The sequence below is a fragment of the Chelon labrosus genome (assembly GCF_963514085.1).
Source record: "Chelon labrosus genome assembly, chromosome: 10".
NCBI classification, from domain to species: Eukaryota; Metazoa; Chordata; class Actinopteri; order Mugiliformes; family Mugilidae; genus Chelon; species Chelon labrosus.
The window spans coordinates 17,358,960-17,372,777 of record NC_140360.1 but is presented as its reverse complement, the minus strand read 5'-3'; the positions used below and the strand labels follow the sequence as shown (position 1 = coordinate 17,372,777).

The 13,818-nt window shown below is 39.6% G+C and overlaps 1 protein-coding gene across 1 annotated transcript; it reads left to right on the top strand.

Annotated features, from left to right (window-relative positions):
- Positions 1-8,076: 8,076 nt before the first annotated feature.
- Positions 8,077-13,818, top strand: ogfr (opioid growth factor receptor). The gene is made up of 7 exons (XM_084553053.1): positions 8,077-9,319; positions 9,819-9,884; positions 9,973-10,054; positions 10,143-10,221; positions 11,007-11,073; positions 11,468-11,616; positions 11,695-13,818. Exons 1-7 carry the CDS (start codon positions 9,194-9,196, stop codon positions 12,746-12,748), a joined length of 1,623 nt encoding a protein of 540 aa, XP_084409179.1. The 5' UTR covers positions 8,077-9,193; the 3' UTR covers positions 12,749-13,818.

Genomic DNA, 13,818 nt, shown 5'->3' with positions numbered 1-13,818 from the left:
CGTCGGCGTGAAAGTCGGGAGCAGAGGCACGGTTACAGGTGGTACCGTTCTTCAGCTTAGACCCCACATCGGTGTTGCAGCCTGTTGCGTGAAAGGTGGCGGCGGCAGCAGAGGCGGTCGGGGGGAATGAAACCTGGAAATCTGCGTTACCAGGTTCAAAATGATTGTTTATCTAAAACGGCGCATGTTCTGCTGTGCCCATTGAGAGCGACCGATGCTCTCAACACGGTCATCTGTGTAAGCAAGTGCTCTCAGCTTGCCTCTTCGCATGCGCAAAACAGTCGCCAATAAAAAAAAAATAAAAAAAAAAGCTGTGTGTAATATAACATACCTGTAAAATGCTGTATATAGAATAAGCTTTGGCACTTATGTTCAGTCCCACCACGACAGTGCGCAACAAGTGAAGACCCTGTAGATATAACAGGAGGAGGATTCAGCACCATGGACAGCAATCACCAGGATTTCATCTTTGATCAGGCATTGTGATTGCACAGAGGTGAAGACAGAAACATGGAAAACCAACAAAGTGATCAGAAACCAGTCCAAGATTTCTTAGGTCTGAAACTCAAGCAACTAATGCACAGGTAAAATGTTGAAAGTTAATTTAGATTAGCGCCACCTAAAATGAGATTAACCACTCATGGAAGTAAATAGAATAAACAGAATCTGCCTTCACCCTGGTTTAAATAATTAAAATATATAAACATTTAAAAACAAGTCACCCCATTCAATTTTGATTATTTTAAAACTTTCAAATAATAACATTATAATGATGATGAAGTCTGGTGTTATGAAGCGATTCTGAAGTTATAGCCTACACAGTAAAAATAAAAAAAATAAAATAAAATCTAATTAATATTAATTGATTAAAAAGACCAAAATCAATTATATATATTATATTATTATATGCTTCCTATGTGTTTAGACACTAACCCGCTTTCTGTTGTTTTAGCTGTTTACCAAAACACACTGAAATGACAGTGATATAATGAATACCCTCAGATTTCATTTGATTCACATCCAGACTGGACCACAGGAGTACAACTATTGTCAGTGGCTCAGATGTAATTGGGAAAAATATGTATGTAATAACAAATGAAATGTTCATTTTTAATCTTCAGTTGAGAATCCATTGTAGACAATCAAGCCCTGGATAAAATGGTTTCCAACATTTCCTCTAATTTGGATGTTGTCTATGAAATTAAAGCACTTTTAGACCATATTCATTATATAACTGTAACTTAAATTTGTTTTAATAAAGTGCTAAATATAGATGGCCCTTACTGTATTTTAGCCTACATGTGTAAATATATATATTAATATGCGCAAATAATGTTGAAATTAGAAGACTGGCAATAAATAAGTAAATTAAAAGAAGATACCAGCTAAATTGATTCAGATAGATCCATTTATTGCTGACCTCAGTGTGTGTGTTTGCATATTAATAAAACCGGTGCAAGTATGTACAGAGGCTGAATAAACAGCACCGCTACACTAGATGCTTCTGGAAATTTACTGTAGGTGATGCTGGTTGCCATGGATACTTGCACCAGAAGCACAGACTTGGACTGTCAGGGAAGCTAATATGTTAAGCGTAATGGTCCAGGCCCTTGCTTGGTTGATCGTATTGTCATCGCATCACGACATCAGGTATCCCGACCTTTGGTCAAGCGTGGCGAGAAATAAAAATCACACCGACGTATCAGATTTAAAACTCAACAGAGTCGTCCTCTGTATGTCAGAGCGGGGTGTAGCAGCACCACCAGGAGCACTGCAGGTGGATTATTGTGTGTCCTTTTGTTCCTGTCAAACAGAGCAACCTGCTGTCCGTGCTCCTGTTTTTTTGTTAAGTGGCTAAATCAGACCAGCTCTCCATAAATCAATTACATCAGCTGATAAGAGAGGGACCTGAAGCCCCAGCAGCCTCCCATCAATCCAGAGAGTCTGTGTTCACATCTTTTTGAAAGCCCAAGGACCTAGAACAAAGTGACGAGGGCCATCAATCCCCACTGAGCCAGAGTTTAAGGATGAGTATTAAGACTCAGAGAGATGCTTCATTAATTCAGTTTGCTAAATGTGTTCTCTGCTTTCCAAAGTACATTTCATTATCACACATAGTACAATACAATATGTACAAGGAACAAATGAAAACACATTAAGTGGATTAATGCCTTCTTTTTCCTCTAAATAGTGTACTTCTCTTTTTCTAATAAATATCTATGATATTAGACCCCTGCATGTGAAACTATCTTATCGTCTATATTCATTCCATTATTATTGTTGTAATCTCTGTGAGAGAAATCATTTGTCCATTTTTCATGTTTCAAAATCAAAAAGACCCCTACAGTACGTATTCTGATGCTGAGAATATGCAGATTTTTACATTAGAAAGATGTACAGTGCAATAAAAAATTACAAATCAAGGAGGAGAAGGAATACAATTTAATTTCTATATTTCATGAGGCATATAAAAAGAAAGATAATAAAAAGTTGGTCTCAAGAATATACGGAAGTATACAAGCTTCTAAGAATCACTCTACGTTATCCATTAAACAAAAATGGGAGAGGGAGTCAGAAACAAAAATATCAGAAGAGACCTGGATAGAAATATGTGAGACACAAGCGACCACTGCAAATTCGAGATCTCTAAGAGAGTTCGGCTGGAAGAATGTAGTGAGATTTTTCATAACTCCTAAATTAACAGCACTACGAACAGGCACACAGAGTCGAGGCTTTTGTTGGAGACAATGTGGAACCCCTATGGCTAACCATGTTCATGTTTTTTGGGCCTGTCCGAAAATCCAGTTATTTTGGAAGGAGGTGTCAACCGAGATAAATAAAATAATAGGGGTGGATTTAGATTTTTCTTTTGTTATTTTATATCTCGGTAAAATTCCAAAAACAGTCTTGCATAAGGACAGGTACTTGTTGAAGATTCTTCTGGCCAGTTGTAGGAAAGCCATAACCAGAAAGTGGTTGCAACTAGATCCTCCAACATTGATCCAGTGGCACGGGATTATTCACGAAATTTACTGTATGGAGAGACTTACTTTTGTTTTAAGGCTTCAGTTGGAGAAGTGTATGGAACGCTGGGAAAAATGGATTGAATATGCACCTTGAATAGTGTGACATTTGACTATGATGTATGCGTATGTATGTATATATGTATGTGTAATTGAATATTTTGATTTTAACTGTACCATCCATGATGATCTCATGTTCTATGTTCATGTAGATAAATAAAAAGTTAAAAAAAAAAGAAAGATGTACAGTGCATCTGTAAAGTAAACTTTGTGTCTGATGCCACTTTTCTGCCAAATTTTCTGTAACTTATCTGCCAGTTCAAAAAAGAAAAATCCTGGAGGAGAGATTATACGAAATCACCTCTTCTGTGAAAACCCAATCCGGATCTCCAAAATTAGGACACAACATGCATTGCAAGATGAGTGAGCAGCTTGACGCACAGAGAATATTTATGTGCAGAAAAACCTGTAGTCAGAGCAGTTGTGGGAAAAAAGAAAATGGAAGGACAAGGACCTGAAGACACAAAGAAGAAGTGGACCGTTGTGAATTTAACTGCAGGGCCTTTAATCGAGATAATGAGCTGCTGGCTTCGTTTGATTCGAGGGTTTGATGATTTAGGACACCAGATAGGAATTTAAAATTGCAAGAGTAAGAGGAGTAAAAATCTCATTATAAACTTCTAATTTGGTTCTATTTATGACTCCGTTTGGCAGAGAACAATTTTAACATCCCTGGATTTTGGCCCATTCGCATCGTTGTTTGCCTTTAAATGTGAAGAGCTCTAACAATTTTATCTAAAATAACGATACAGGAATAACTTTATTGAAAAGAAGCCAAGTGATAACTAGAGCAGACGCAAAGCTGTGCAGGCTTTGGGGTCATAATACAGAATAACACAATATATTTATGCAAAAACAATACAGTGTAGGAAAGAAGCAAGACACTTTTATGATGTGCAGATATAATCCCAGTATAAAAATAACCTCCGTCCTTCATCCAGGATAACAATCAAAATATATTAACTAGTTATACATGCATCGTGGGTTTTATGGATTTAAGCCTGATCTCTGCAGAAATACTTATGCTCTGGTGAGCACGACGAGAGACCGTGACCAAAAAAAAAAAGGAAGTGTTTTACCTGTCAGGTTAGGAAAGTTCATCTCAAGAGAGGAACATACCAGGTGAGACAGCCCAATATCAGACAAGCAAAAGTGAGGATTATCCTCTCGGATCTGTCACTGACTTATATTTGGTGCATCACACACAGAGAACTGTCTCTTTTTTTACTGCACTCTGGGGAGGCCTGGGGTATTTGTATAACACAGACTGATTGATAATATTTAAGCATATAAGATATCCTCAGACTTGTTATAGCTACACAGAATACTGATTTGATCTCAAAGGAAAACTGAAGATGAAGTCGCAGATTATACCGCTCTCCATAAATAGTTGTGAAGAAATACTCGGAACGGTTCTTTTATATTTGTTAATTGCTGTGTAACACGAAATCTGATCTCTTTCTCGCTCTAGTTTTTCTTTGTACACGTCCATACTTCCATTTATATAATAGAAATAACCCTAATTTTATTTCTGCTGTTTGCTTTGTTCACAGTTTATGTCATTTGTGCACTGCAGGAGAAGAAAGAATACTATTGATTCACATTTTCTCTTGCAAATCATGGTCATACTAAGGTATTTTTAAATTGTTGCTTTCCACAGATAATCCTAAATTCTACTTATTTCTATGTTGTCACTTGATTTCGAAACAAATGTTATATATATTGTCATATTCATTATTTATTAGTTTAATACACACAGACTTCAGCGTACCGGCTCATGTGTGTAGATCTAAATGTGTAATATTAAAGTGTGTGAGATGCGCAATACAAAATGAGAAGATATTTAAATGATAGAAATAACTGGTTGTTCCTTTCAGAGATGCAGGCTGTGTGTGGGCACAACTTTTCACAACTTAAACCGTTAGCATGAAAAAAAAAAAAGAAAGAAAAGCCAAGCGATCAAGCATCAGCGATCACAGCTTGTGTAAGGGGCGCATTATTTTCTAATGTGACTCACTTAAAGTCTCACAATGCACTGCTAACTATAGTAAAGTCAACAGCTGGTGATTTAAAATACAAACATCGTTACCATATTCATTTGAAACATTAATTGTAAAGCAACCGCTCTGATGTCATAAAGCTGCACAGCTACTATAATAGTCTTGGTGGGTTTTACAATAGTGACAACCCTTTATTTGTGCTTGTGCTGTATTCTTTGAGTTGTAACATCACTAAGTAGAAGCCAGCACAGAAAAAAAAAAAAAAAGTTGATGCCAGGCAGTGAGAGAAACTGGCATCAAAGTATTTTGGCAGCGAGACCAGAAGTCAGTGGCTGGCCTATTTATATGGCAAGTGTTAGATTTATGGAGAGGAGATTTCTAAATTAAAACACAAGTTGTCATTCAGAGACTAGTTGTCACCTACTAACTCTCAAGGCTTGTGTTTCTTTGGTAACGTATGACTTGTTCAGAATGGAACGTAAATGAGACGCATTTCATTTAACACTGAATTAAAATGCGGTTGTGTGACAGTGTGCTCTGGACTGCTCAAATTGCAAAACTTAATATTTAACTGAATAACATATCAAACGAGGCCTAGTTACAAATTATTAAAGTATTAAACTACTACTAGTAAAGGACATGCAGTAAATATCTAATTGAAGTATACCAATATATGGTTTATGCCTTTGCTTCAATTTGGCACCGCTGCTACAACAGCCTAGCCTGACGAGCCAGACCCACATTAAATGTAGGGTCTGGGCACTCTCCATAGACAGGGCTCAACCGGAGGGGTGGGATAAACGGTTGTCTTTCAAACTCCCTCTCCACGCAATAGGATAGCGCTTCAACCAATCAGAGCAATGAAGAAGGTGACGTAGTCAGAGCGACGGAAAAGAGAGTTCCTTGCATGTGTTGTGGAAAAAAATAATAGATATTAAATAGTTCTTGTTGCATCCTGTTTTTTTGTTTTTTTTTATGAGTTCGCCTACAGGTTGAGTTTCTCCTGCATTAATCATTTTTAAGCTGTGGATCAAACTTTTGCCGTATCCGGTTGGCAAAACTCCAAATACATCCTTCTTTTGTAAGAACGACCTCAGTGCAGTTTCTTGTTCTTTTCTCAGAAAAAAGCTTAACTTCAAGTCTTTCAGAGTAGTGGCCAAAGCCGATTCGAAAGAAAGTTGTTCGCTAGCAGCAGCCATCGCTCTGGTAGTTCTAGCAGGATGGGGAATTCACGCGTAATTCACGGAACTTATGGTCGCAGGTCAGTCGTCATCATGTTAAGCCCGCCCACCGACTCGTGATTGGCCTGGTCCATCTTGGATTTTTCGAAATCTCAAGTCAACGGAGAGTAACTAGACTGCCCCTGGAAGCAAATGTAATTTGCTGCCGCTAGGGGCGCGTCTAGATTCTAGGCTAACAACAGCCCAGACCAGACTGTAGCCTGACAAGAACCTCCCCAGAAATGTAACTTTGTATCGTGGGAATGCAGACAGCAAGAGCTGTGATTGGTCCGCTTGGAAGTGTTTTCGCTTTAGTATTTCCGCCCGCTTCTCCATCTAAGCAATTTTCAAATTTGGATCAATAAAGATGGAACACATTGAGGAAAGGTTAACTGAGGAGGTTCGGAGATACAGTCATTTGTATGACTTGTCTTCGGCGGTTTCAGTCGCCATTGTTGAGAGTGAAGCAGGAAGTAGAAACAATACACAGCGCCAACTAGTGTTTGGGTGGTGTGTTTACAGAGCGAGCCAGACTGACAGCACAAGTATAAATGGATCGCTCTGGCATAGGCTACGTGGGTAGGTTACGGCGTCTATGTCCCGCAGAGGTATAAACTGCGCTTGAGTATTAATATCAAAATACACAGTAAATGTGTGGCAGCAGAAATGCACATTTAAAACAGTGGCACGTCTCAGTGTAATGTTAAATGTTCTATTTGGTGAAATAAATTGGTTTGAAATTAGCCTGTAGCTACAATAACCAAAGGACAAACATTTACACACAAACTAAGCAGGGAGGTACCAACCCCGTAGACCCGATCCTGGTGTTCTAAATTCCTCCAGGGGACCTTCAGCTTCAATCTCTGGGCTCCTGGAGGCTGGAAGTAGGAGTATGTGGAGCTGACGTTCTGTTATCAAACCTCAGTCAAACCCAAGCAGATTGGATTCACATCATTTTTTATAATCTCTGTGTATATTAGCATGACAATCCTCTTCATCTGCACTAAAATCTCTGAGTGAAAGGCGATAGAGAATCCATTTGATGAAGCAGACGCACTAAATAGCAACAGCAAATACTGGATGCCTGCAGAGCCCTCTGGTTTCCACAGTAACTAAAACCAAAAATAGTAACCCACACCAGCGGCCATTCAACCCTGAATCCCCTGTGGTAATACGTGAATCTATTTATACCCTCTAATGGAGAAATACTTTCATATATAAAAGCATCTGTCCAATTACTGTCAAAAGATGGATATCATGGTCCAATTATGCGTTCTCACCCCTGAGGCCGCTGGTCTTTGTATCAGGAAGCCTGAATGCAAGTTACGATGCAAAGAGGCACTGAGGATGCGTAAGAGGTTTCTAATGAGAACTCAGATTACAGATAAACCGGAAAGTGTTTGGACTTTATATGTGTGTGTGTGTGTGTGCGTGTGTGGGTGTGTGTGTGTGTGTGTGTGAGGGTGAGAACGTGTGAGTGTATGTGTGAATGCCTGCATTGCTCATGTGGCACATATGTTAATGACATGAGGTTGATCTGCTTTGAGAATATGCAAACATTTCTGTGGCACGGTGCTCACTTGTAACTAAGAATCCAAACCAGGCTTCTTAGTTTAATTGACAGCAAACTGAAAAATATACTTTAAGACATCCCCTTGGACCAGGGCCATTTTCCTTAATTTCAGGCAATATTTAACAGATAGTAAATAGTGATCCATTTATTAATTTATAACGTAATCATCAGCTTAACTGATAATGTTAATAACTGTCCATTGCAGTACTAATTTCCAGTCGAACATTTCGATTCATTAATTGCCACAGTTTGAATTTCTTCTTAATGCACATGTTTCCTGCAGTGTTTTCGCTGTGATCCTGTCTATCGTGACATGCAACATTAACTCTCAAGAGTGTGTGGTCTCTTGTCCAGACCAAAAATACTCCCACAGATAAATAAATGCTTAGGTTAAGCAGCAGTGTTGCTTGTTTTTTTTTTTTTTATATTTCTGTAATATTTGAGACATTCAGATACAAATAAACAATGCAAACATACATGTATCTTTAGGGATCTGGTCTGGGATTCAGGTATTTATCATCACATGTTGTAGTCTATCATTCTGAATGAATGCAGCAGTTTCATTGTTACTTTACTTGGTGCTCTTGTTGTAAATGTTTCAGTTGGTTAGTTATCATCCACCACAGCATTACTGCTGCCCTCCAGTTGCATAACATTAAAGAGAAAGCGTTTTTCTGTACTTTAGATAGGCTGCCTGACTCAGCTGGTTTGCAGTTTTTAGCACCAATAACCAACACTGCAAGAGTGTTGCCTTCCCGGTGTATCGGGAAAATGGAACTATAAATTCAAAGTACAATAAATACCCAAATTAAGTGCCAAATAACACCAGAGTGAGGGTTGGTTGGATAAGAAATGCCAAGACTGAGCGTTTATGATAGAAAGAAACAAATGGATTTCTGAGATCAACAGATAATTAACTCCTTTAGCATAAATATTATTGTGGTTAAACGGTAGCTACATCGTGATGATGGGTGAAAGCTTTCGAGCATTACATGTGTGGGGTTTTCTACTCATAAACACGAGTTGCTATAACATCCACGTTTTTTTAAATGCCACTTAGTCGCTGGCAATCGCAATTATGCGTGAAATTGAGCGAAGTTGATATTTTCTACTTATGGTGAGCACTTGAAGGCAGCGTCAGTACTGCAGCCGCCAACGGCGCCGCTGTCTGACGATGGTAGACTGGAAAGACGGATGGTCTTGGCCGTCCCCGTCTAACCTGAACATGCAAGTGTAACTTAACTCATCCCCGGTTATAGTGCTAAGACAGGTTACGTGTTTATTTAGATTTAGCTAGTTGTAAAACCTTTTTTAATAATGGAGGACGACTGTGTTTGTGACTACGACTCGACCTGGGACACAGAGAGTGATGGAGACGACCCGGCCGGAGAGAGCCAAACCCGTCGGCCAAGTCAAGACAAAAACAAAACTGGTTGGGCTTTAGTACGTGCTTCCGTTATTACTATGCCAAACCCGGACGTGCCATATAATCATAATATCTGGACATAAAAAAAAACCCTACTGCTTTTGCACCTGGTCAGGCGCCGGCTCTTAGTGACATAGCTGGAAAGCTAATGTTAGCTTTATGCCTCACTGATGTAGCCGTGCTAGCTAGCCTAGCTAGCCGCTGTCGTTGTGCAGACTTATGAGTTAAAACGCGTTTAAATATTAATGCTGGGCTCCTTGCATTGATCACATTTATATCATGTATTTTACAGTTAACGTGGCAGATGTTTATTCATGATTTAAGCTCTTTTACGGAAGTGGGAACCCTGGCCTTGTGTGTTAACTAAAGCTTGTCATTATGTCAGCTTTCCACTGGCATTAGAAACCAGACATAACATCATTAGTGTCATTTGTTAATGACGCGTCACATTTAAATTAGGATGCATCCACACCACGCTTTATGTATCCTGTAGGTTAATTTCACTTTCACTTACAGTGGCATCACACGCCCAGAAACATGAGGGCAGCAAAGGACATGCAGAACTACAGGAGAGGATACCCAGTGAGTAGCAGCTAAACACACAGTGACACCATACTACTGAGAGCAATGTCATCAGGCTTTCTGTGTTTGTTTGTTTGTTTTTTGACAGAATCTAACAGATGAGGAGTGTCCAGAGGATAAAATGAACAATCTGCAGTTTTATCTTAATAAATTCCCCTCTGCTCCAGATGGTAAGACGCGCTTAAGAGATATTTTTTCTGTCTTTCAGGAAAAGTTGTGTTGATGAGTGATGTATTATTTTTGTGTCTTTCGGCACAGATGTCTACATTGAGTCGTTTCTTAAAGAATGGAAAAATGACTACAAAAGGCTGGAGAGGGTTCACTCGTACATCCAGTGGTACGTACTGTTTGAGTCGTGGGGTTGTCTGCTTTGAGCGTGTCCGACCTGGAGCACCGAAAACTAATGACGTAGCACTTCAGACTTCATGGTGGCGACCGTGGTTTCCCCAAATCCACAGTAATTATAACGTGTCTGTACTGTGTTCAGACGGGAAATAAATAATTAACGTGCACACGATAAACAGTAGCTTTTTACATTTTTTTGTGTGCGTCGTTGATGCACATTATCGTCATGCAATACATGCACAAAGGCAGTGAAGGATCTTCTCAGAGTAGGAAGTTTAAGTTTAACTGGGAATGCATTGACATTGTATGGCGCAAGTGATGTGTCATCTTCCACCAGTATAATGTGTCCTCTGGTTGCCTAGGTAACCCTTTTGTATATTTCCCTCCCTGAACGTTTCTAGGTGAAACGAGTTGAACATAAAAACACTGCTAGTGTAAAGTTAGAGCTAGCTCTTCCCTGCTACTTTCATCCACACTCTCTGTTTTTAAAAGAAAATGCAGACACCGCTGCCAACTCTACCCATGTCATGTTTCTGTTCACACGGTGCTGAGTTTACCTTTTTAAAACGTGTTTATTAGAAGGATGCAGTGTGTGAAGTCACAGGGCTTCAGAGCTGTTCTGTATGTCATGTGTCTTGGGATGAATCACCAAGAAATCCCTTTATCTGTGTGTCATTAACAGTTGCAGGGAGCGCTGACATAATTTCCATTGAATTAGAGTGTTGTTTCATTATTGCTTTTCTGCTGCTTATCTCTTGACTCCTCTGTCGTTGCAAGGTTGTTTCCGCTGCGAGAACCAGGGGTTAATTACATGGCTTCAGAGCTCACCAAGAACGAAATTGAGGTACGTTTATCACAAGTCTTTTAATGAACACTTGGAACGGTTGCGTAATTAGTCCGTTAATGGTGACAAAACATCACCGTGTTTCTGACATGTTGTATTTAAAAGGCTCTAAATGCCATGTTGAATCAGTCATTTCCTCCAAAACACTTACAGAATTTAAATGGTTGTAGGGTAGGGGTTCTGCAGCCTTTGTAGAAAATTGTCCACATCTTCACTCATTTTTACTGTGGTCTTTTTAAGTTTAATGTTTTATCTATTTTGCATTGTAAGACACACGCAAGCACGCTTGTTATCACACACTGCCACTTATTAAGATTGTTCTCCAAATATAAGGAAAATTTCAACTTCTCTATAAATAAAAAGTTCATACATCTCCTCTGTATGTGCTCACCAGGCCTTCAAGAAGAACGAGGATGCCAAACGGAGACTAGTCGAGGCCTATGAACTGATGTTGGGTTTCTATGGCATCCGTTTGGTCAACAAAGAGACGGGTGAAGTGAAACGTGCAGATAATTGGAAGGAGCGCTTCGGAAACTTGGAGCGGTAAATATTGAACATTTTCATGTCAGTATTTAAATTTTTTTGTTGCGACTTCAGCTTCGAACTTCTTATCTCTTGTAGGAACATGCACAACAACCTGCGGATCACTCGCATCCTTAAAAGCCTCGGAGAGCTGGGCTTTGATCACTATCAGGCCCCACTGGTGCGCTTCTTTCTGGAGGAGACTCTGGTCAAGAAGACCCTCAGCAGCGTAAAACGCAGCGTGCTCGACTACTTCCTGTTTGCTGTGCGGGACAAGGTGAAACGTCAGGACCTTGTGCGCTTTGCTTACCAACACTTTGAGCCAAAGGATAAGTTTGTGTGGTGTCCTAGAAAGATTCAGAGACAGTTTAGAAAGGCGGAGAAAAAACCTGATGGTGTTGGGAGTGGAGATGGAAAGGATGAAGTCTATTCACGGGGTAAAAGCAAAGATGGAGAAGCCGCAGCGCAACAGAAAGACGAAGGACTTGATAATAATAATAAGGCTCAGAAAGGAACTGATAAGACAAGTAAGGACAAAAGCAAACTGTCGGAGGCTTCCCCTGAGCCAAAACCAGAAGCCAAGACTGTCGGAAATGGAAACGTGGAGTCTAATGATGAAATTTTAGGGAATGGAAATGACTCTTCAGATGATGTTCATGAAATGGATTTGCCCAGTCCTGTGCCGGAAAAGACAGATCCCCCTGTAGACAGTGAGGAGAAACATACGAAGGACGCGACCCAGGAAGCAGACAGCAATATGCAAACCGATGGGGACACGGCTGAAAAACCACCGAAGAAGAAGAAAGAAGATCACGAGGCACCGCCAAGCAACGGTTCCGCCGGGGACTTAGCTGGTGGCCAGATGGAGGAAAACGCTGGTGCTAATAAAGCCACTGGTCAAACGAACCCGTCGGCGCAAACTCTTCCAAAGACTGCAAAACACTCACCGTCTCTGTCCTCGGAGAGAGAGGGGAAAATCCCAAGGACTGATTTCAATCAAGTGCCAGAAAAGAAGGAAGAGGAAGAAACGTCACAGGAGAAACCGTCGGCGACAAATGGGTCGCTGATGAAGACAAACGAAGGTGCAGACGAACAGACGAATGGGAAGGACGTGGAGGACGTTGACATGGATCAGAACATGGGGAATTCATGAACGACCTCAACGAGTGGAGAAAAACGAACATATGAACTGAAATGTAACATAGGGACAGAGTATGACTTTAAAAGACTTTCTAGGCCTTATTTCTATTATATTTGATGTTAAAATATTGATTTTTCTTTTCACTTTGAAGGATTAATCCACCAAATGTGGGACTGGAAGTCAGACAATATTAAAGGACGAGGCTCGTTGTGTTCTGTATTTTTATTTTAAATTGTTAAGTAAATCCAAAAAAAAGACAAAAAGCAATATTGTTTTAGTCCAGCTTGTCGTTCATGAGTTCAATAACTTCCTTGTTGGTTTTGGTCTTTTCGTTGGGTTTGTTGAACATAAGAAAAATATAGAATATTGCCAGACTTGTCCTCAAATGTAGAAATAACAAAGACTGTCAGCAGCAGATATTTAATATCTCCACATGCTACATGAAGCACTATTATTAATGTATATGAATTAAATGAAGGTCTCTGCATTTTTAACACCTTAATACTTTGGACATTTTTTTTTGCACTGAGAAATCATTCATGGGAAGAGCCTTTTTCCCCTTGGAGCTGTTTCTGGTTTGTGTTTCTGCTGGATGCCGCTCACTGTTCAAATGTAATGGAGACTGAATGTTGTTTTAAATTATATTTCAATAAAGTTGCACAGTCTGTATGTTTCCATGCAGACGTGGGACGTAGACTTTTGAGCAACTGAAAGCCTTGCCAAAAAAAAAGGAAAAAAAATGTGATAAGACTGGTTGATTGTACGTCTTCATGGTAGAGTTGCTAAAGCTTCGGCTATAATTTAAAATCCACTGTTGAGTCAATTTGAAATGGTTCAGTCCATGGAAATTTACAAGCCAGGGTGATTACGTTGATGCATCTTTTTATATTTGCACTTACTTTTCACTATTAATTGTTGAAGGTTACTGTATAAATGAAATGGTAATAACTTTATAAATGACTTTTTTTTCCCCCCAACTAAATACCTGGCTGTTAACAAAGCAGAATAAAGTTATGCTATTTTCTGATTCTGTCATGAAATCAATCTGTGTTTAGCCAAAGTCCTGTTGAAGTTTATTATAT

Bases quoted from the DNA above. Each gene is read 5' to 3' on its own strand.
- ogfr (XM_084553053.1), top strand. From the start codon at position 9,194: ATGGAGGACGACTGTGTTTGTGACTACGACTCGACCTGGGACACAGAG. The intron at 9,320-9,818 runs GTACGTGCTTCC...TTTCACTTACAG, and splicing joins ACAAAACTGGTTGGGCTTTA to TGGCATCACACGCCCAGAAA. The intron at 9,885-9,972 runs GTGAGTAGCAGC...GTTTTTTGACAG, and splicing joins ACTACAGGAGAGGATACCCA to AATCTAACAGATGAGGAGTG.